This window comes from Aptenodytes patagonicus, chromosome 1 (assembly GCF_965638725.1).
Source record: "Aptenodytes patagonicus chromosome 1, bAptPat1.pri.cur, whole genome shotgun sequence".
Taxonomy (NCBI): domain Eukaryota; kingdom Metazoa; phylum Chordata; class Aves; order Sphenisciformes; family Spheniscidae; genus Aptenodytes; species Aptenodytes patagonicus.
In genome coordinates this window covers 95,732,210-95,756,483 of record NC_134949.1, presented here as the reverse complement: position 1 = coordinate 95,756,483, position 24,274 = coordinate 95,732,210, and the positions used below count along the sequence as shown (strand labels likewise).

General features: G+C 41.2%; 3 protein-coding genes across 7 annotated transcripts in view; 1 reads left to right on the top strand and 2 right to left on the bottom strand.

The window, feature by feature from the left end:
- Nucleotides 1-17,355, bottom strand: part of TBC1D23 (TBC1 domain family member 23) — a 40,251-nt gene extending 22,896 nt beyond the window's left edge. For both annotated transcript variants that reach the window (XM_076349867.1, XM_076349876.1), the window contains exons 1-4: nt 17,292-17,355; nt 5,276-5,387; nt 4,931-5,036; nt 1,986-2,190 (exon numbers count right to left, since the gene is read on the bottom strand). In XM_076349867.1, coding sequence (XP_076205982.1) covers nt 1,986-2,190; nt 4,931-5,036; nt 5,276-5,387; nt 17,292-17,332 — 464 coding nt within the window. In that variant the 5' untranslated portion in view covers nt 17,333-17,355. The remainder of the gene's footprint in view (nt 1-1,985; nt 2,191-4,930; nt 5,037-5,275; nt 5,388-17,291) is intronic.
- Nucleotides 17,356-19,007: 1,652 nt separating this feature from the next.
- The window catches only part of CMSS1 (cms1 ribosomal small subunit homolog), a 250,424-nt gene continuing 245,157 nt past the window's right edge, over nt 19,008-24,274 (top strand). The window contains exon 1 of the mRNA XM_076349926.1: nt 19,008-19,077. Coding sequence (XP_076206041.1) covers nt 19,017-19,077 — 61 coding nt within the window. The 5' untranslated portion in view covers nt 19,008-19,016. The remainder of the gene's footprint in view (nt 19,078-24,274) is intronic.
- The window catches only part of FILIP1L (filamin A interacting protein 1 like), a 215,035-nt gene continuing 211,541 nt past the window's right edge, over nt 20,781-24,274 (bottom strand). For 3 of the 4 annotated variants that reach the window (XM_076349846.1, XM_076349829.1, XM_076349854.1), the window contains one exon: nt 20,781-23,168. In XM_076349846.1, coding sequence (XP_076205961.1) covers nt 23,078-23,168 — 91 coding nt within the window. In that variant the 3' untranslated portion in view covers nt 20,781-23,077. The remainder of the gene's footprint in view (nt 23,169-24,274) is intronic. The other variant, XM_076349837.1, reaches the window with a different exon arrangement.

The following is a 24,274-nucleotide window of genomic DNA, read 5'->3' as shown; positions in this document are numbered from 1 at the left end:
AAATCCACTTATCAAGAATTGTGAATTCCTGTACCTATCCATTACTTCCTAGGCTAGAAGCCCCATGGAGGCAGCAGGCTCAGCCATTGGAAGGACTGGTGAAAAACAAAAGCAAAGCAAAAACAATTAAAAAATGGTTTAGCTAAATGGAAATAAATTGCCCTGGAAACTAACCAATGTTTTACTTCAGAAGAGGATGGTTTGTTATTGGGTTTTTTGTTGGTTTTTTTTTTTTAGCCAAAAAAAGGAAGCTATTTTCTACCCTCTGTTAGAGGTAACATTGATATAACGTAAGCAGATGTAATGCACTTTCCGCATGTGGTCCCTGGGATGAGACATACTTCCATTATCCACTTGCAGCTTTTTAATTCGTTTACTACCTTACAAGCTCTCACACAAATCACCGTCTACTCAATTGCATATCTGAGATGGCATTTTCTTCTACTTACGGCCCAAACGAAGAATACTAATGACCTAAGACTTCCATATTAACTGTTTGTTAATTTTGTATAGTTCAGAAAACTCACCATTCTAGAGGAAAGGCAGGAGGAAAAGACAGATAGGTATTCACAGGATACTTTATACCAAAAGCCTTGAGAGTAACAGTGTTTCCAAGGAAAAAGTATCAAAACCTCCCTCATCTAAAATAGCCTATTATGTTGCCCCCCCCCCCCAATTCTTCCTTTGGCTTGCTAGAGATGCTCTTTCAAAAAAAATCCAAGATATAATATGGTCCAACAGATTATGCTGTACATTTCCCTCAACTGTTGTCAATATTTTGTTAGAATAAATTCCCAATAAATATTTCATGATAGTTACAAAACTTGAGAAAATGTGAATAAAAAGTGTATGATTTAAAAACAAAAATAGTAAAAAGTCAAAAATGAAACTTTTATCAAATAGTAATGATGGTCCAACAGTCAAACATCAAACTGAGACCAAATTGACCTAAGCAGAGATTTGCAGGTCTACTATAAATTGCCTTTCTATGCCTTTCATTCTCCCATTGCAGGGGCAGGGAAGAAAATAGTCTACATCTGGCTGAAACACCACCTAGGTTCTTACAGAGAAACTCAAACACTGTACACTTCGAAAGCCTTCTATGGCTGAAAGTATGAGTTACATGACCATAATGCCACTATCTCCAAACAGTTCACAGAGCCCAACAGTATTTTAAATCAGAAACGGACACAAGCTGAGTCAAGTGACAGGACCGATAAACGTTTCCTGCCACAACACCAAACAAGCACTTTTCATATTATGGGCACATATCCAGTAGCTGGGCCGGAATCTCCTCTCCAGGGAATCAGACTAAGATCTTTAATTACAGACTATTCATATATTATTTCACAAGGTCTTAATCAGAAGACCCTGTAGCCTCGCTGGAGTGTCATGGTGCTACTCCAACATAAATAAAATATTATTTTAGTGAGAACACCTATATAACAGCATGAAAAGCTCCAATTTCATATTTTTTTATTAAAAAAAAAAGAGTCTAACAACTTAAAAAAAAAATAATTTCAGTCCCAACTCAGTAGAAGACAGGGAAAATATCAAGTACTTCTTCTAAAGAGATTTTGAGACTTAATTAGTGTTTATGAAGTACTTCAAAGTAACAGGGACAGAAGCATTTTAGATATCAAAAATGCTCAGAAAGGAAAGAAAAAATGCTTTCACATAACATATGTGAATTAGATCGTTCCTAAACAAATATTTTTGATATTGCATGATATGACAGTTGTTCTTTAAAAGGCACATCGAGTCTACATCAGTCACATGCTAACTCTTTACATCTTAAACCAACATCTCCTGGACTTCAGACCAACAGGTATTTGAAAGATGGTTCCATTTATTATCATATGAAGGAATCTGACAACTTTGCTACAAACAGTGCTACTCTAGCCAAAACCAACATGCACATCCTTTCAGAAAATACTTTTAAGGGCAATAAAAATAGTACACAAGCAAAAGAAAGAGAGTTTTACCTTGGAATGAATTTATTCATGATAGCATAAAAGCAGTTGTACAAATCACTGCGTGGCAAACGAAGGTGCACCAGAGGTTTGAGTAGATGTATCCAGCCAAGGCAAGAACTGTATTTAACATTGCGTGATTTACAATAAAAAGTAATAACAGACTCAATATCCAGAAGTAATACTGACTTCTCCTCTTCTGGCACTGACAACTGGTCTGAAACAGGCACAGCAATATAAACCGTATTAATGGCCTTTCAAAGAAATTGAGTGAGATTATTTCATAGCACAATTGCACCAATAGGGACTGCTTGGAAAAAAAAAAGCAACAAAAACAGACAAACAAAAAATTAGCAGCTTGGATTAAATGCTTACAGAAAGGCACCCAAAAAGGCATCAAAATACAAATGATTTTATAACCCCAGCAGGATAAGGCACTTAAATATCACAACAACAGGATGAAAGAAGTTTGGGTTTTCCAGGATCTGTATGAAACAGAGATAGATTCTTTTAATGCACAGAATGCCCCTCTTCTATTCCTATTTGATGTGCTCAGCACATAACTTATGCTCAACTCTACAACAAATTCATCAGAATTTCAACACAGATCAACCCACAATGCCTACCTCCAATTCCTCAAAAGCCCACTGACATGCAAATTTATGAAAATCAGTAGTATGAAATCAGCTAGGCTTACAGACTTAAATTTTAGCATTAACATATAAATCACATTTTTAATCTCTACTTCAAAGTAATTTTCCTAACAATAGTTTAAGTTTGGAGTTGTTAGGGTAACTATAAAAAGAGAAATGATTTGATTACTTACAACTACACTGGCTTTTAAATTCCATTTGGTACTGTTGCTAATCAGAAGATACACTAACCATGAACATATAATCTTTTATATAATGTAGTATATTGTTTCAAATTCTTACATATGTTGTAAGGAACTGAAAAGTAAACATGTCCCCTATTTAATGGCAGACTAATTCGGAATCCATAATTTATATTGTTGCATTTGGATGAAAACTGGCACAAAAATTTCATACAAAACCAGTTCTCTAATTAAGGCAGCAAGCGAAACACTTCTTAAATACCTCCATTATTGAGTTGGATACATACACAAAGCTTAGTTTTTCATTAGTTCCAAAGCATCTTTCTGCATAGATTCTTACTTAAAAGGCTGACAACGCTTCAGAAAAGCTACTGGCACCCACCTCACTTGAGGCAATGAATATAAGACATACTGAAATATGTCAGCGCCATATCTGAAATTATGCCTTCCTCCATGTGATGAAATAACTACTTAGCTTACTTGCAGCTAAATATACCGATATTTATTATACAGATTGTAGTGAAACCAGACTTTTGTGTAAGTTCATACAATTTTCACTTTAATATTAAACTTTAGATTTTTAATGAAAAATCTAATATTAAATACACTTATGAATTATATTTTTCAGAAATAAATTAGTTTTAATCCACTTAGATTACGTCAATTTTACTATAGCTAAACTGACTTACAGTAAAAGAAGGAATAACCATGTCATGTCCGGGATGGGGGAAAGAGATGCCTACCCACTACATTAATGCAGTGGCATTAAATTTCTAGCAAACAATTTTCCCCCTCAATTATAAGAAGCCCAGAAGTTTCATTACTGTTAATGAAAGTTTTTATTACAGAAGTCTTTAATACTTTCACATCAAAGCCAGTCCATATTTGCTATTTCCTTTCTTCTACCTCTCAGGAAAATAAAATAGTACGTAAAACTCAAATGCCGTGTGAAAACTTACTTTAAATTTGAAGACTGCTTGCTTTGCTAAAACATTGAAATAGAGGTATTTAATCCAACCCAAAATTGAAATCTCTATATAACCTTCATTCTGAACTAACTTTACATTTATTACTTTAATAAGTTTAATATTGTTACATATTACAAAATATTTGCCAATAAAGACAAAAGGAAAAATAACAGACATTCAAGTGCTTAAGTTTATATGTTATGAATACTAATTGGGATGTTTTACCATCTTCCTGAAAAGACACTGTGATTAAATAAGACAGTGGAATTTCCCCCCCCCTTTCCTTTACAAAGCAGAGAGAGAAGGAAAATAATCCTACTAGATTCTAGAGCTAGAAAATGTGGAACTGCATTTTAAAAGTGGTAGGTATGCATGCATGCAATAACTCTATTCTCTGCCTTAACTTTCAATTGTGCAAGAATAAATGAAAGTGTGACAAGTAATAAAATAGAAGATTCTCTTATTGATGCCATAAGAAGTATCCTAACTTATGAGCCAGCATTGATTCCATCATCTGATCACCGATATTAACGCTGTTGCATGGTGTCAGGGATTTGGCCATTTTCGTGATGAGCTGCCAACCAGATCCTGTGGCAGCTCCTTACAGACATCCTGAAATATTATTTCCAATGTCCTGGCAGCATCTTGTTTTCACAAACACAACCTTTCATTTTTGCTGAAAACGCTGTTAAAAAAGTATCTTTCTTAAAAATAGTCTAAAGACTAAAGTCCAAAATGCTCAATATATTTCTTCCCTTAGAGATTATATGCATTTTGGTGCTACATCAGCTTTTCAGATTAAGAACCAGTCATTAGACAATTAAAAACTTAAAGGACACTATAGAAAGAGTGTCTGGTTTAAAAGATGGAGCTTAGAAAAAAAAATTTTTTTTTCAACTCCTGAAGCTTTCTGACCACGCAAACTATCATTTACAAGCTAATACTTTAAAATTCCATGACATCACCCATCCCAGAGTCAGAGTACAAATGAGATACTACTGTTTTCTTATGATTTCTTTCTGACTTTCTCCGCACTCTCATCTTCCTTCAAAATGTAAACATCATTCAGATTATTTAATTCAAATAAAAAAGCCCTAAGACAACTGAGAATACAGAAGCTTTCACATAGGTGATCTAAATGTAATTGAACTTACCAATTAGCTCTTGGCAATCCTTACGAATTATACTCTGTTCAGGTAGGTCTAAAGAGCCATCCCAGGATGCCAGGCTGTCCCCCTTTCCTACAACATTAAGTGCAATCTGAAAACAAAAATAGAAAACCCTCAAAACATTTTAGTGTCCTTTTGTAGTTACCCAATTACTGAACTCAGTAATTTAACTCAATAAAGTGGAATATTCTAAAACTGAATCAATATACATGCATATTAAAATTCCAGTACTACATCTCTTCTGTAGAGATGCCTGGTAATTAAATCATTCACGTCAAATCAAACACACCTTCAGGTATTTCCTTCTTCCTGATTTAAGCTCATATTTACCTTCCAGACTTTGGCCCTCAGGTCAGCAGGCAATTGCCTTCCTTGAATGATGTTTCTCACAGTTTCAAGATCACAGCCTCCTTCTTCTAGAGCGTCTGCAAGATCTTTTTCCCTACAATAATGATACGTAATGTGTTTATTAAAATTAATTATACAATATTTTTCAACATTTATCTACTAAATAGATGTAGACTGGAGGCTACTATCAGGCAAAATGCACGTATGTAAAGGTATTATAAGACAACTTGCCAATTACTGAAAATAAATATTTGCAAAATGTTATTTATTCCTTTATTTTTAAGGCTGCTTAATTGAATTCCATTCAATTTACATATGAGAAAAAAATAAGTTCAGGGCATTTTTCTTTTGTTTTCATGACGTGGCAATGTTGCAAAACGTATCATAAAAATGCAAGTTTAGTTGTAGTTTACAACTTAAGAGATACATGGCAAATTTTCACACACACACAATGCATTCAAAGCAAACACTACGCCTAAATCAGATGGTGTAGTTCTTTTAAGTAAAATATTAGGTGACCTAGAAAACAGAAAACTTATTTCAAAGGTATAGAATAGTCAGCTTTTAACCCCACCTTTCCCTGAAATGGGAAAAGACCTTTTAGGCAAACTCAGGTTTACTTAACTATAAAGTTCTAGTACCGTAAGCATGGACGTGTGCACAAGACTGAATTAAATCATACAAAAATGTTAATAATAGTGTAGAAAGTAGCAAAATACACAAATTCACAAGACAGTCAAACAGTAATGACACTTCAAGTAGGCAACAAAAGTTCATAAGCATCATAGATAAGAAGGTACGCATTCAGAAATTACTTTACAATCTCTGATAGCTTCTGCAGACTGTTTCAATGGTTCCATGCAGTCAACAATGACAGAACCACATCTGATGATTTCAGGAATTTCAATATCATGTAGCAGAGCAGTGGCAAAACACCAGATTCACTGGAAAAACAGCAATGGCAGTGATACATAGGTCCCGTAGGCAAAACTTCTCCCTTACGGTATCCTCTTAAGTGTTCCCTACTAGCTCTGACATATGCCTTAAGAAAGGCTTTGCTTCATATACCTGAGGAGTTAAACACAGCCGGGAGGTTTATAGCCAGAGCAAAACATAGAATGTGTTTGTTTATTCAGGACAGATATTCAAGTATGAAGATGCATTCCTTGTGAACAACTGATCTATTTTTACATGTGTAATAACAGATGTTGAAGTGTTAGCAGTACAATTCTCCATTACTCCATGATATGTGCTATGTAGTCAATTCCACATACCCATGGAAAAAGAATGTCAGCTGTTGAGCTCTGCCTGCTTCTTTAATTTGCATATATCCACAACTAATTCTTTGATATAAAGCTTCTCAAGTTTGGTCTTCTGAAAGCTTAACACACAAATTTCTGATTTTCTAAATATCACCCTTTTTGATTAACAGATTAAAATCTCAATCCTGTAAGAATGTATGCATATACTTAACAAAAAGCAACAAGCTAGCCATACTTAAGACTTCTCAAAGTATTTACAAGTTTGCAGAGTTAAGCATTTTCCTTGCATTGTATCAGCCAGTTTCTTTGCCAGTACTTTCTGGTAGCACTTTAAATCATATTTCAAATACACACTGGGGCAAAACTAATAGTCTGTTTTCTTCAAGTAATTTTGCGAATTTGGATGAAAGAAGTACAGTTTACAAAGAGACTGACTTGCCTTGTTTTCTTATATTTTTAGTATTAAAAAAAAAATCCCAAAGCCCACTTATTATAGAACTACAGGCTGCACGGGTGAATATCCCCTTCCTGAGACAGAAATGGGGGTGGAAAAAAATACACAAGCACACTTGCACATCTGTCACTATCCTGTTGTCCGACTGCATACATAACAATCAACCAAATCAGTTCACCCTGAATAAAAATCAAGTATTTCCAGGACATTTACACAAGGAGACCTAGCACTCAGCAGAACTGCATGAACTCTGGGATGATCTAACTTCAACAGAAGCCAACACCAAACATCAGCTAAAGAGAGCTAGATGCTCTTAGATATATTGCAGGTGTCTGTGCACATTATGTATGACAAACAGACTACAAAGCAACAGCTAGGCCCTGAATTATAGAATACAAAATACAATTAGTTGCTACAAATACTACCCAAGTATTAAATAGGCATGTGGAAATGAATGCAACAGCTGCATGCATGTTGTATTTCAGGTGGAAAGGTCTTAAATTGCAATGCTTAAATTTGGTTTCTATGTCCTCCAAAGAAAATTACTGGGGGGGGGGGAGTAATTTAATATACGTGAAACAACACTTAAAAACACATCTACACAAATTACAAAAACATACCTGGCAAAGAACGTTTCACAGACCCGTGAGTGAAATTCTACCAATTACTCATACCTAATATTCACAGCTTAAAAAGCTGTGCATGGGTTAACATCAAGATCAACTCCAATGTGTTATCTGCAAATATGTGCTTCCTCTGTTGTTTGATAATATATTACTATTTGCAAAATCTTCTTCATAAGTACTGTCATCCGCACTTTGTACACTGTGAAGATGACAGGCAAATGCTAGCTTTACTACTTCACTTTAAAAAGTAAGAATCTGATACGCCCATCTCCCACATGAAGAGATGTGATGCATTATCACATTGAGTTAAATGAAACAGCAGGGGGGGAAATTGCATTATTCTATTTATAATTGGCTATTCTTTCCCTCCATCAACTCCCAAGACTGTTCACAGGCTAGAAGTCAGGACTTCTCAAAGATTAAGAAAAATTATTTTCTAATAAATATTCTATTCACTAACTTGCAAAGTACCATGAAAGTGATTTTGACAGTTTAACACATGTCCACTGGCTGTATTTTACCTTATTTCAGTCTGTGCTATAAATGTTCCAGCAAACTGCTAGCAGTCTGGATCCTTGTCTTTCATGAGTGAAGATCAGCTAGGAAGTTTTCTGTTCACATGGACAACAACCATTACACGTACTTTGGAAAGAATGCAGCACTTCTCTTTATAGACAAACTCCTCCAGACTTGAACATCCTTCTTTCTGCTCTACCATGGCTCCACTGCCTAATTCTAGATGCTATTCTAAATTTTGGTTAGATGTGTACAATTCCAGCCTATAGCCAAGCCATGGCCTGAAAGGTTAATTCCCACAAGACATACTGTTCTAAATGTCATAATGCACAATATTGCTATTAGTGTATCTGGAGTAAGTTTCCATACTTAGAGGGATGTCTGAAACTCATGCCAGTCTAGTACATATCAATAAGTAACTACCTTTGCAGATATTCCACATGATTTTTTTTTAAAGCCAAAACAATTAAGATGTGAGAGCGAGCTGGAGGCAATAAAAAAAATTGATCAACTGTTGGGACTTCAGCTTCACTTTTTTTTTTAAAGTACTATTTATTTTATTTATATATAGAATCATAGAATTATTAAGGTTGGAAAAGACCTCTAAGATCATTGAGTCCAACTGTCAACCCACCACCACCATGCCCAGTAAACCATGTCCCTAAGCGCCTCATCTACACATCTTTTAAATACCTCCAGGGATGGGGACTCCACCACTTCCCTGGGCAGTCTGTTCCAATGTTTCACCACTCTTTCAGTAAAGAAATTTTTCCTTACATCCAATCTAAACCTCCCCTGGTGCAACTTCAGGCCATTTCCTCTCGTCCTATCGCTTGTTACTTGGGAGAAGAGACCGACACCCACCTCGCTACAACCTCCTTTCAGGCAGTTGTAGAGAGCAATAAGGTCTCCCCTCAGCCTCCTTTTCTCCAGGCTAAATAACCCCAGTTCCCTCAGCCGCTCCTCATAAGACTTGTTCTCCAGACTCTTCACCAGCCTCGTTGCCCTTCTCTGGACACGCTCCAGCACCTCAACATCCTTCTTGTAGTGAGGGGCCCAAAACTGAACACAGTATTCGAGGTGTGGCCTCACCAGAGCCGAGTACAGGGGCACGATCACTTCCCTACTCCTGCTGGCCACACGATTTCTGATACAGGCCAGGATGCCATTGGCCGCCTTGGCCACCTGGGCACACTGCCGGCTCATGTTCAGCCAGCTGTCGACCAGCACCCCCAGGTCCTTTTCCGCCAGGCAGCTTTCCAGCCACTCTTTCCCCAAGCCTGTAGCGCTGCATGGGGTTGTTGTGGCCGAAGTGCAGGACCCAGCACTTGGCCTTGTTGAACCTCATACAATTGGCCTCGGCCCATCGATCCAGCCTGTCCAGGTCCCTCTGCAGAGCCTTCCTACCCTCGAGCAGATCAACACTCCCGCCCAACTTGGTGTTGCCTGCAGACTTAGTGAGGGAGCACTCGATCCCTTCATCCAGATCATTGATAAAGATATTGAACAAGACCAGCCCCAACACTGAGCCCTGGGGAACACCGCTCGTGACTGGCCGCCAACTGGATTTAACTCCATTCACCACAACTCTCTGGGCCCGGCCGTCCAGCCAGTTTTTGACCCAGCGCAGAGTACACCTGTCTAAGCCGTGAGCCGCCAGCTTCTCTAGGAGAATGCTGTGGGAGATGGTGTCAAAGGCCTTACTGAAGTCCAGGTAGACCACATCCACAGCCTTTCCCTCATCCACTAGGCAGGTCTCCTGGTCATAGAAGGAGATCAGGTTGGTCAAGCAGGACCTGCCTCTCATGAACCCGTGCTGGCTGGGCCTGATCCCCTGGTTGTCCCACACGTGCCTTGTGAGCACCCTCAAGATGAACCGCTCCATAATCTTCCCCGGCACCGAGGTCAGGCTGACAGGCCTGTAGTTCCCCGGATCCTCCTTCCGGCCCTTCTTGTAGATGGGCATCACATTGGCAAGCCTCCAGTCGTCCGGGACCTCCCCAGTTGACCAGGACTGCTGATAAATGATGGAGAGCGGCTTGGCGAGCTCCTCCACCAGCTCCCTCAACGCTCTCGGGTGGATCCCATCCGGCCTCATAGACTTGTGAGCATCCAGGTGGCGTAGCAGGTCGTTGACTGCTTCCTCTTGGATTATGGGGGGTTCATCCTGCTCGCCGTCCCTGTCTTCCAGCTCAGGGGGCCGAGTACCCTGAGGATAACTGGTCTGCCTGTTTAAGACTGAGGCAAAGAAGGCATTAAGTACCTCAGCCTTTTCCTCATCCTCGGTGACAATGTTCCCCCCCCGCATCCAATAAAGGATGGAGATTTTCCTTGGCTCTCTTCTTGTCATTAATATATTTGTAAAAACATTTTTTTGTTGTCTTTAACGACAGCGGCCAGATTGCGTTCTAGCTGGGCTTTTGCCTTTCTCATTTCTTCTCTCCACAACCTAACGAGATCCCTGTACTCTTCTTGAGTCGCCTGCCCCTTCTTCCACAAGTGGTAAACTCTCCTTTTTTTCCTGAGTCCCAGCAAGAGCTCCCCGTTCAGCCAGGCCAGTCGTCTTCCCCGCCTGTTCTTCTTACGGCGTACAGGGACAGCCTGCTCCTGCGCCTTTAAGACTTCATTCTTGAAAAACATCCAGCCTTCCTGGACCCCTTTGCCCTTCAGGACTGTCTCCCAAGGGACTCTCTCAACCAGCGTCCTGAACAGGCCAAAGTCCGCCCTCTGGAAGTCCATGGTTGCGGTTTTGCTGGCCGCCCTCCTTACTTCACCAAGAATCGAGAATTCTACCATTTCATGGTCGCTAAGCCCAAGACGGCCTCCGACCACCACATCTCCCACCAGTCCTTCTCTGTTTGTAAACAGCAGGTCGAGCGAGGCACCTCCCCTGGTAGGCTCACTTACCAGCTGTGTCAGGAAGTTGTCTTCCACACACTCCAGGAACCTCCTAGACTGCTTCCTCTCTGCCACGTTGTATTTCCAGCAGACGTCTGGGAAGTTGAAGTCCCCCACGAGAACAAGGGCTAGCGACTGTGAGACTTCTGCCAGCCGCTTATAGAACGCTTCATCCGCCCCTTCATCCTGGTTGGGTGGTCTATAACAGACTCCCAGCAGGATATCTGCCTCGTTGGCCTTCCCCCTCATCCTTACCCATAAACACTCGACCGTATCATCATCACAATCGTTGAGCTCTAGACAATCGAAGCACTCCCTAACATACAGCGCTACCCCACTGCCTCTCCTTCCTCGCTTGTCCCTTCTGAAGGGTTTATAGCCATCCATTGCAGCACTCCAATCATGAGAGTCACCCTACCATGTTTCTGTGATGGCAACTAAGTCATAGCTATCCTGCTGCACAATGGCTTCCAGCTCCTCCTGTTTGCCGCCCATGCTGCATGTATTGGTGTAGATGCACTTGAGCTGGGCTATCGGTTTCGCCCCCAGCATCGGCATGCTACCCCTAGGCTCATCTCTAGTGATATGACTGAGGTAGTTGGTAATAATCACTTACAAATACTAATGAAGAGACTAAGAAATTGTGGGGATGTGAACAGCAGGGAAAAGATAGTAGGTAATGTTTTGATAAACTACAAATACATAGGAAAAGACGTATAGTGTTAAGAAAACTATAATCAATCAGTAGATTACAATGCCTGGAATGTATCTGCTGAAGTCATTATGTCTGCTCATTTGTTATTAGGAAAGACAGATCCCTTTGAACTGCTTCTTCCAAGTCAAAGTGCATTTTTGGAAAAAAAAAAGCTTCAAAAGTTTAAAGCTTTAATTTGTGATGGGCACACTTCTAATACATTATTTTCACAGCCCAACAGGTATCTTCTACACGTACCAAATTCATTATCTAAAACGCACTTACCAGTCCAAAACAAGATGATCACTCTTCTTCCATATACACTGAATCTACTACTACACACCTGCCTGTTAAAGATACTACCCAGTCGCCTAAACGAGGGTTAAAACACATACTCCCGCTTAGATTAGACTGCTTACCAAACCGCTTCCCATATTCTGACCACTGATCTGATGTTGGCGTAACACTTGAAAAGCTTCTTTGACTATTTTCTCCCATACTCCTCAAGCGACACACTCATCATAGCTGCTTATGATATGCTCCAGTAGGCCACCAGCACTTTCAGTGTAAGACGTAATATTTCTTAAACATCTTCACACATCATTCCTGTTTTCCCTAAAGTTTCAGAAGCAAGGCTGCTAGCAGCTGAACCCTCGCCAAAAGTATCATCAGTTTTAGTTTCTACACAGTTGTTGTCTCCTAGGACATCAAACACATCCGGTGTACAAGTTTTCGTGTATTTCTGATAACTGTAGTATGCAAAGAGAAAGACAGGCACATATATCACAATGCTACCATCACAATTATGAGGGCTGCCTGTACATATCCATGTTAGTGCCAGATTGGACTAATTTATTCTAATATATTTTTATTATTTTTGTTACTAAGAAGGTAGAAGTAAACTGCATTTTAAGCAAAGTACTTTACTTGAAAAAGCTCACAATAGCATACGGGTTTATAACATGCACTAATTGCAAACAAGCTTTACTTAAAAGAAAACTGAGCAAGTGAATAGTGCTCATGAAAATTTCCAAAGACAATGGCTAATATCGATTTATTTGTATAGTCATCATTCTACCTTCACACAGCAAAGAACATAGCTTCCCACCACAGAAAACTATCTATATAAAAGCTTCTCCCCCCACCCCCGAAACATGCTTTTATATAATCTAGTTACTCTGGTTTCTACTTTTAATTTAGGATTCTTCTAACTACCAAAAAAAGCCTCAACAAGAGCTATATTAAATTGAAAGTAATGAGGAGTGTTTGTTCTCTATTGAAAAGAAACAAACAAAAATCAATCCCTCACATTTACTTCAAAATATCCATTGTATTCAGAACACCATTGAATATTCTTTTTTTCCCCCCAATGGAATTTTGGAGAAAAACATTAATTCCCTGACATTTTTACCTCTGTTTTTTCCTCAAGTGTGTTAATTTCGCAATTAACTGCAAAGGATTTTTTTTTCATGTGCTTTCAGAAGAAATACCATGGCTCCAAGCACTAATAAGCCAGATTCTGAGCACGGAAAAAATATGTATGTACTAGTTTTGTCACCCTGTTGTCTGAAACAGTTGCAGTGTATTTTGGGACCCATAAGATGAATGATTCCAATGCACAGTTAAATGCACAGGAACAATTCCATCTGTGGTGAGTTATATTTAATTAGTTCAGGTCTTAGCTTTCAAAGTATAGATCTTAAAATAAAAAATACTACTTGATCAAGTTCCCTGAAGCTTGCGTATTAAACAAACACCTGCAAAAAGGTTTCAGAAATTAATTCATAACTGTTTATATCTTTATCTGTTTGAAAACCTGAACAAGAAAAATTAAGTCCAAATCATTTATTTCCTTGATAAATGAGGAGAGAAAAAAACCATAACTTTTAATTACAAACATTTTAACTAATAACAGTCCAGCTTGTTTGTGTCTATACATTCTGTTGACTAGATCATAGAATCATAGAATCATAGAATCATTGAGGTTGGAAAAGACCTCTAAGATCATCGAGTCCAACCGTCAACCCAACACCACCATGTCCACTAAACCATGTCCCTAAGCGCCTCATCTACTCGTCTTTTAAATACCTCCAGGGATGGGGACTCCACCACTTCCCTGGGCAGCCTGTTCCAATGTTTCACCACTCTTTCAGTAAAGAAATTTTTCCTTACATCCAATCTAAACCTCCCCTGCCGCAACTTGAGGCCATTTCCTCTCGTCCTATCGCTTGTTACTTCGGAGAAAAGACCAACACCCACCTCGCTACAACCTCCTTTCAGGTAGTTGTAGAGAGCGATGAGGTCTCCCCTCAGCCTCCTTTTTTCCAGGCTGAACAACCCCAGTTCCCTCAGCCGCTCCTCGTAAGACTTGTTCTCCAGACCCCTCACCAGCCTCGTTGCCCTTCTCTGGACACGCTCCAGCACCTCAACGTCCTTCTTGTAGTGAGGGGCCCAAAACTGAACACAGTATTCGAGGTGCGGCCTCACCAGGGCCGAGTACAGGGGCACGATCACTTCCCTACTCCTGCTGGCCACACTATTTCTGATACAGGCCAGGATGCCATTGGCCTTCTTGGCCACCTGGGCACACTGCCGGCTCATGTTCAGCCGGCTGTCGACCAGCACCCCCAGGTCCTTTTCCGACAGGCAGCTTTCCAGCCACTCTTCCCCAAGCCTGTAGCGCTGCATGGGGTTGTTGTGGCCGAAGTATTGTATTGACTAAAATTACGGTTAAAATAATCAAATAAGCAGACAAAAAAAAGAAATTAAGATTTTTACAGCACAGCTTGAAAGCAGCCTGCCCCCTTTGTGTTTCACAGCATTCTTACCTTTGGACACAGATATGTCTTCCAGCATCAAATACTGCCGGCAATTTCTCAAATTAATTTTTGAGAATATGCCAAATAGCTAAAAAGAAATATTTAATAAACAAGGTCTGACAGATTTTTCTCATTTTAAAATCAAAACTGTTGACAAACTTCCTGTATTTACTGAAGAAAAAGCTGACAATCTTTCAGTAACTCTATACAATAAGTTTTGGGGGGGGAATGCTGCGTTTGTTGTTTTTTGGTTGGGTTTGGTTTTTTTTTTAATATAAATTGTATTGTACAGTGGCAAATTTCCCTGTTTTTTGTTAAACAAAACACCAAGCAGTCAGTACAGATGTTGAGGGGTTTAACTCATCATTAGTTGTGCCACCCCCCCAAATCACTGACACCAGCACTGCGTGTCAAGCTGACACAGGAAAAATAAAAAGGGCATTTTATGTTAATAAGCATGTCTAGATTCTACATACTCAAGGTGCTGTTACAATCTCTGAACATAAAATTACATCTGCCTTTGAATCCTCATAAGCAACTGAATAGAGGAGAAGGAATCAGCACTGCCAGTTTTGTTCCCAACAGAGTTCAGGTGTACATACGCATCATTTTATGTTTTGGCTGGGTTTTTTCAAACGTGAAATGTTATTGCACAATCCTATATACTTCAAAACTATGATAATGTAGTAATTAAAACCAAAAAGCTCATTTGAAAGATACGTATTATACTTAGAAAAACAACTGTTCAACAGCATTCAGATATGTATACAAGACAGTTTAAATCAATAAATGAAAATAAAGTATTTCACTGAAACTGGCTTTAAAAAAAAAACCCAAAACACAACAAAAAACCAAAATACAACAACAAAACCAAAAAGCCATGTGAAGTTTCTAAACAGGCAATAAGGAATACAACTTTTTGTTATTCACAGGGTACAGCTCTAGTAACGGGATGTATTCTGGCATATTAATGTAGCATTTAAGCATAAACCTCTTGAACTGTTCCCATAAAGACTTACAAAATCTCTTCCAACGAATGCCTTCAAGGTTGCCTTTTCTAGTAGTACCAGCATATCAAATTTACTATAGTTACATTTTGAAGCTGCCAGCCAGAATGGCAACAATGCAGGCTGTGCCTTGAAATATGTCTGGAAACCACACTTGTGCCTCGTTCTTAACCAGGAATTTTAGCAGTTTGTTGTGATCTGGGATATTGTAATATTCTTCTGATGTTAGTAATGAAAGAGGTTTTAAGTATTTTTTCAGAAATATTTCAACATGGTTCTTATTCAATGTCCAGGGTTATATTTCAAAGGGTCAGGACCGCACCATCAATGAGTCTGTCCTTTACTTTGTAATTATGTGTCCCAACAGTCAGGTCTGTATTTAGAAATAATGCTTATGCAACACTGTACCTATAGAAAGTGCTTCATAAATTTTGAAACTGTAACTAAAAGCAAAGAAAGGCTAAAAAACTACACCAATTCATTTTCATTTGCTAGTAATTGATACTTAGCTGTTTTATCCAAGAGCTGTATTTGTAGAACCAACCTAGGCAAAGAACAGATACCAGCTATACCTGCATCTGTGTCAATTCTGACTTCTTTATGGTGAGATAACCAAGCGCAAAGAAGGCTGAGCATAGTTAGCAAGAAACTTTGAATCCACCACATAAAATAAAGCCTAAGAAGCAAAAACATCAGCTTGGAAATGATCATAAAAACCAGCTCTGTAAGGTAATTGTTTGAAAAGCGTGTACATGGAAAGGACAAAGAGCAATGCTGTGGCACAGAACCACAGAAAGAAAAGAAGTGACATGCAATGCAGAAGCGCAAAGAGAAAAACAAAGTGAAGATGCACAGGAACGGAGATGTGGGGTGCAGTAAGAATAGCTTCAGTGTTTAAACACAATGCTTATTTAAGCCTCAGCAATCTTAAGTGAATACGTACACAACGAATACTAAAATCACATCACTGTTACCATCAAAATGATCCTATACACGCTCCAGAAATAGTGTCTATTCTTGTCCTAGAGATTCAATGTAAAATCCATTATAAGTAATAGCTGCACTAGAAGAGGGTGGCAAGCAAAATCATTCAGAAAACAAACCAGGACCTACTGTTGTCACCTGTGCTTGAGTAGGTACGCAGAGAAAGGGGAAGCTGAACTGAACAAAGCAACTCCACTCCAGGCAGACAGGCGCAGACATCGAGCAGCTCCTACCGCATATTAAAGCTGTCACTGTAAACTGGAGCAACCGCCTCGCTCCAGGCCGGGCACGGCCGGAGGCCGCCCCGTCTCGCCCTTGTTTTGACGGCGGCGCTTCCTCCTTCGGGACCCGGGAGCTGCCGAGCGCCCGGAGACGTTTGCCCCGGGGCTCGCCCCGGGCTCCCACCGCGTTGGGGCCTGCCGGGCCCGGCGGGCGGGTGGGGGGCCACAGGGGGACCGCCCCCGCCCCAGGGAGCTCCCCCAGCCACCCTGCCGCCGCCGAGCGCTTCGCGGCGGCGGCGGGGCCACGGACGCCCCCGCCCTCTCCCGACGCGCGAGGGGCACCCTCAGCCCCACGCCCCAAGTGCGGCGGGTCCCGGGGGGAGGGGGGGGAAGCGGCGACATGCGGGGTGGGGGGTCCGGCCCCTCTCGCCCGCCGGCCCCTCCCCTCCCCCTCGGCCCCGCTGCGGAGGGGAGGGAAGGGAGCGGGAGGAAGGGCACCAACACCCCCGTAACTCACCAGCTGCTCGACGGCTGCGGCGCCTCTTCCCCTTCCGCCATAGCTGTTGACGTGCCTCCTCGCTCGGCCGTAAAGCGCGGTCGGGTGGTGTGTTTTTTCTCGACACCACTCCTCACCGCGCGCCGGCTCCCGTCCCCGCCTCCCCCGTGCTGCCGTGAACTGAGGGCGCCCGCCGCAAAGCGCGAAAGCCTGGCAAGGGAGAAGGGCGGTGCCTGCATGAGGAGAAGAGGCGGGAGCCGGGGCGAGGCGGGCCGGCCTAGCCGGGCGGGGTTTGTCGCTGCTGTCGCCGCGCCCTTGCGGCGTTCACCTGAGCCAGCGCCGGGCTCGCTGCGGGGAAGCGGGTCCTCAGCAGTGGCTGTAGAGAGGCTGCGGTTACGGGGCTCTCCCCCAGGGAGCAGGAGCTGCCCCGCCGCGGTCCGGGCCAGGCTGACGGAGCCTCCCCCCGCCTCAAGCGGCTCGGCGGTTAGCGCCCGGGTTTCCCCGCCCTGAGCGGGAGCCGCCTCTCAGCACGCCCGGGGAGGCGGCGGTAGGTGCGGGGCAGCCTTGCGAGGCAGGCCGGCGCTCCCGCTCTGGCGGGAGACCCGCTGCTGCTGCGGGCTGCGTTCGGCTCCCCGCCCTCTCCTGTGCTGCTTCAGGTTGGGTGGTGGGGGAAGGCCCTACCGCCAGTTCAGGTCACCAGCAGCTGCAGGTGCCTTCCTCTAGAAGACTTAGGAATCGGTTTCCCCGGCAGGGAAGCTATACTGTGAAAAATCTGAATATTTTCGGTTTTCATAAAGGTGAACTGCTTTGCTACGTATAGGTTTGATTGTTAAATGACTTCCCGTACAGTCAGTATTTTACAAGGCCATACTCCACAAGTCGGCAGTAAAAGTCATGAGTTTTACACAGAACACTGTTTCCGAGGGCTAAAAATAATCTGGTAATGTTCATTAGCAGCCCTGGGCAGAACAACACTAAAGCTCTCGATCATGCACACTCCTTACCCATCTACGCCCCCAAAGGGAAAAAAAAGTCTATGAAAGTTAAGAAAAGTGATTCAAGTAATTTACGCACGGAATAACAGTGCCACCTTACGATAAATTCATGTCCTTACACGTGTCTGTTTCACTTCCACAGCTTGCTTCGGGATGTCCTCCGGTGTGTAACCGCTCAGACTTTAAGCGGGACTGCTCCTGTGAAAAAAGATACGGGCTTGCTTAGCTGTGCGCAGGATCCAGTTCCCAGAGCCAAGAACGTTCATTCAAAGGTAACGCACAATGTTTTCCCGCGTATATTTGTTTCTCAGGAAAGATTATATGAATAACCTTAATCAAGAAAGTAAGCATGTTACAGCATCAAAACAGATTCAGGCAATTAGAAAAATTAATATTGTGCAGGAGAGGGTAGTATTTTAAATTCCTTTCCTCCTTTTCCCGCTTCATCTATATTTTTCACTAAAAAAACCCCATGCATTTTAAACACCTACTTTTGTTACTTAGGAAAAAAATTCGTAAAATGTCCACGAGGCATCATTTTCCTCCTGGTCGCCTGGAAGTGGTAAAAGCTGGGGGGGGGGGCGGGACGGACGGGACCCCGCCGACACCCTCAGCGGCCCTGCCTTGCCGCCGGGCGAGCGGTGCCAGTGCGCAGGCGTGGCCCCGGGGGCGGTGCCAGGCGCAGGCTGCGCGCGCCGCCCCGCCCTCCCCGCGTGGCGGCGGCAGCAGCAGCAGCAGCAGCAGCGGGAGCATGGGGGACACGCTGGAGGAGCCGTGGTGGGAGACTCCGTCCGGGGCAGGCAGCAGTCCAGGTACTCGTCTCCTGGAGCTCGCTCCTCACGCTGGGCTTGAAACAGTCTTCCTGAGGGCCAGCCCCCTCCTCCCCGGCCCTCCTTCTTCCTTTTCGTTTTTTTTTTCCACTTCCCCCCTCCTTCCAGCCCCCCGCCTTTCCCTTCGCTTTTAATTGACTTCTCCTGGTTTTCCTCTCTCGCTCGTTTTTTCTTCCTGTGCCTGCTTTTCCCTGCTTGCTACCGATGGCGGTTTTGCTTGTAAGCAAAATCTCCGCAGCCAGGTGAGGTTTAATCTCTGACCCTTCAGACCCGGGATAGTTAGAAGATGAAGTGGCGAACGAAAATATCGGTACTTAAGTAACAACAGGAACCCACTCAACAAAAATACGTTTAGGCGAATTTTAAGAAGCGGGGCGGGGGAGAGGAAGAAAACCGCTTGCTTTCAGTTCAGAGCTTAGCTGTCCCCTGCATTCATTTAGCTTCTAAACTGTGTTTTCTTACAAACCGAGTTTCTTTGATGAAAGGATGTTGCATAGTGTGTGTGGATTGCCGTTACCGACGTGAAGTTACTTACCGTTCTGAAAGGCCTTGGAAACAGTAAATCCATACTAGAGCCTTTGAGGGGGAAAAATATCTGTGGTACTTGAAAAGCATCACCCGTGTGCTCACTGAGGTGTCTCACATCATCCTTGCCATGTGTTATTGTAAAAGGGTAGGAGTTAAACAGCTTTTCTCTAGTCATTGCTCTTTGGAGTATGGTACTATGGCTGATTTGTCTCTTTTCCTGATGATTATACTCTCTGGCTCCTATGCCTGGCTTTTTTCAACGTGTCTTAAAGCACTTTACAGCCAGTGGTTGCATCTGTAATGTTGAGATTTAATGTGGAAATTTAGGTAGATCTAGGCAACTAAAATGACTTTAAGGCTTTATAGTGCCCTATTTTACTGATGATTTTTTTTTGTAATATAATATTGGTACGAATTGGGAGTTATTGGGAGTTATCTGCACCTCTGGGAAGACGCCAAATCTTCCGGTATCTTGACAGTGGTTGCTTATTTCCTGTGAAAAGGTACTTGGAGAATAGTTTGAGAGGGAGCAATATAAAAATTTTATGTATGTAATAAAGAGGGGTCACAAGCCCTAATAAGGCTCCTGAGCATTCCATTTTTATTTTTAGTCTCATGTAGGTTCCTTAAGCAGTTCCAGTTCCCATGGTAAATGCGCTTCATTAGGAATTTTTCATTCAGGAGTCCTGAATATCCTAAAAGCCTGTCTGCACGTTCTGCCAACCAGAGGTTTCATATGGGGTGGGTGGTAAGCTGATTTTTATAAAGTTGGCAGCTTTCCTTTAGAAACTGGATACAGAGCAGGACTTGCATGATAAACTTTTGACATGATGGATAAACCATCTGACTTTGAGATGAGACTGTGAATCACAACTCTTCCAGTTATGTAAAACTCCTTGGGATTTTTGCAATTGCATTGTTGAGCTACTAAAATAATTCAGGTGGGAAGGAACCTCTGAAGGTGTCTAATCCAGCCCTGTGCTAAAAGCACTATATGCACTTTACTCCAAGAACATTCTTTGAATGTGTTACGAGTAATGATTATGAGTGGGTGTTGTGCAAGCCATGTACTCTACTGTCCATATCCCACCTTTGGAAACTTGTTGGCAGGTTCTTTGTGGAGCCTGTTGTTGTATTAAGTTGACACAAGCTGTCAGTAAAGTAAGAAGAGCATCTGTTACTTTTATTTTCATGTACAACAGATGTAAAATCAAAGGTTAATTTGTACCGCATCTTATGGATACTGTAAAATGCTTTAAAATCAGTTGGCATGAAATAGGAAATCAGGGTTTACAATGTAAGCAGCAATACAAGAAAATAATTGCCCATTAGTGAGCACTTTTGACAGACTTGATCAAGTTTATTTCTGTGGAGCATCAAGTTTTGTTAAAAAAAAATTTTTACTATCCAACTTCATTTGCTGAACTATTTTAAAAAAGCATCTCTGCCATAACTGTAGGTGCAAAGCAGAAGAATTCAAAACGTACTTTTTAAATACTGATCTTTTGCCAAGTCTTCTAAGACTAGCACTAGAATAAGTCCTGACCAATGGAATATTCTTCCTAATAACTCAGCCCTCAAAAGTGTCTTAGATTTTAGCAACTTGTAGCTAGAAGAGGCTACTTTTAAGATGAAGTGTATGAAAGATGTTCAGACTCACTTAAAGGGTATGAAAACACAAAATATATATCCTTGTATATGTGTATATATAAGTAATTCTTAATTTGCTTTAGAATCCATATTAAAGATTACAGGTAGTTACTCTCACTTTGAGACATGAATGTTTACCCTGCTGCAGGTGGTTTATAGATGTAAAAAAACCCCCACAAAACAAAACCCAACAAAAAAAACCCTGAAGGGATTAGCTTTCTATTTACCTTGTCACACGACACAAACTAAAGAATCTTGCCCAATAACTTCTTCATCGAACCTTTAACTTTGAGAGATTTGTGGAGAGAGTGGTTAGGGATTATTGTCTACTTATCAGTGTTGATTAGTGTTACTTATGTCCCAAGTCATTTAACTGCAGGGCTTCCTTCCCTCCCTTTTTCCAGTTCATGTCACAACTATGTCCAGTCTTGAATATGATTTGTGTATTGCATCTGAACTAAGGGAGAGGATAAGGAATACTGAGGAGTTTGTTTAGTACTGGTGAAAGACACCAACTTTTTCCTCTTCTCTCCATGAACAGTAAGAGCACTTCTCACAGCACTATGAATGTCCGTATCTTGCCTGTAGCCAGCATGCCACACCTCCCGAGCAGTTTGAGGGAGAGGGATGGACTTCTGTTTTTCAGAAATTCTTCCAGTTTCCTCCTTTTATGTTACCACTCCTTGTCTTTCATTCTCCATGCTTTTTTTGTCTCCCTTAATCCCGTAAGAGTGTAGTATCCCTGTTTGTCCATTTGTTTAGATCCTTAAGTAAGAGCCTATGTGGGCCATGTCCCTCATAGGTAGCAATGAATTGTGTCATCCCAAGACAGGAGCAAAAGACAGGGAAACTCTTCTGTGTCAGCAGTACAAATAGGTGAGAAGTATAATATAGTACCATAGAGGATGATTTGACAGTACTTGTGGGGTCCTTTGTGGGCTCTAAACCAAAGGATGCTATTGCAGGAATTAATTTCTTTTGCTAGAGGTTTTCTTTTCTTTCTGTAGACTGGCAATAAAGGGTGCCAAATAGCATCAATTTGTAAATACGTGATTTGCAACTACCGAGAAGCAGACTGTTCATTGTAGCACGTTCAGTGGGAGTTTTGTTGCTTGATTGGAGCTGAGATCTGTTGGCAGACCTGTGTATGGAGAGGTTTGTATCTTTTTTTTTTTTTTTTGGCTCATCCGTGAGTTGCTGTCCCTTCTGATGAAGCTTGTTCTTATACTGAAGATCTCTCTGATGCGCATGCCAAGTTGACAGCTGCTTTTTGAAATTTGTGTTTCTTTGCATTTACATACACTCATTCTGCAAGTTGCAGAACATATAATGGTGTGCTGCTGTGAACTTTATTTGGATCTGAGCATACATGACATGGAGCTTGGAACTTTATAGTTACCTGCAGATTTAGTGAATAAAATTTGAAACCTTTTCTTCTTAATATGGAAGAGTCATTCTTTAATTTTTGCATTTTGACACAAGTGTGTCTTGTCAGACACAAGCTGAAATAATTTTTCAGTAGACTGATCTTTTTAAACTTTTCCTTTTTTTAAGTACTCCTAGAGAATTTCTTGTGGAGCTGTTGAGGGAGGCATAGGTTTCTGTTGTGGGTTTGCAAAAATAGTCATGCAGCAGTGCTAATGTGTTGTACTGTCTCAGTGGTTAAGTTAAACTTTTAGCTGTGAAATAAAAGGGAAAAAAATCGGGTAACTGAATGCATCAAAATCTCTCCTTGCTTCAGCAAAAGGATCGCAATTCTGGCTATGGCACTGTGATCACCACCAACTTTTGCTTTATTTAGGAATTAGGATTTGGCAGTTCTTAAAGAAAGACCTATGTGAAAGGAGTTTTCCCACAAATTATCAGTTGAGCCATTTAGATTGTTGGAATGCACTCTGTTAGGGGAAGAAGAATGAGGGAGACATTAATACCGGGGAAATAAATTAATTTTTATATTCTAAAACAGTAACTCATGTTAGTTGGTACTACAGGATTCCTGTGTGGGGGTTCCTTCCAGTAATGGTATCTTGTTAGTTTTAACTTTCTAAAGTGGAACAGTGAGAAATTTTCTTGTCAGAGCAACAGTCGCTATTTTTCAGAAAATTGAAAACAACAAACCTGGAGTCTCTTCTAATGTTTTTTTTTTGTGTGTGTGCGTTGGCTAAAAGGAAACTTTGAGTGAATTTTAAGTCTTTTAAAGAAGTTGTGCTTTAAGAAAAGCAAAAAGGCAAATTCTCTCATGGATGGACTAGAACTACTTGTGCAAAGAGTTAGTCTGGTTAAAAAAAACTTCACTAAGTTATGAATGCAGTTACTTATTTTACTTGAATGTGAGCAGTTGAAAGGAAGGGCAAAATTGTGGAGGAATGCAGGAACAAAATTGCATTTCTGTGTAAGTCACAACTTGCTGTTAAGCTTGACACAAATTTTGATCAGTTCCAAAATACTGTTTAAGTGAACTGAAATCTAAATACTATAGTCCAAATAAAATGGTGAAAGTTTATACAGCTAATACAAACAATATCCATCTCAATTCTTGCATCTATTTTCCTAAGATAACATCAGCAGGAATGCGAGTGGGGATAATCACACTAGTTAACTCATTGAGAGGAGAATTGTTCATCTTCAAACCATGCTTTTAGTGATGCTTGGCACAACAAGGAGCTCTGCATTTCTTTAAGTTTTATACATTATAAAAGAGCAGATTTCTCCATACCTCTCTTCATTCTGTCTTTACTACTGAACATAAGATATTCATACTGAAACACTTCTTGACTAGACCAACTTTGAAAACAAAACGGTACCTCCTTCAACCCCTCTTCATTTGATTGACCATAGGTTTTTATAAATCTACTGAGACAACATTAGTATTGTCATTTGTGGAACAGGTCAAAACTGAATTTATAGTAGAAACTTATTTGTGTCTCATGTGCTTCTCTACTGTGAGGGCCAAATTCTGGAATTACACCAGAAAAACGGGAGCAGAGCTTGGTCCCTGCAG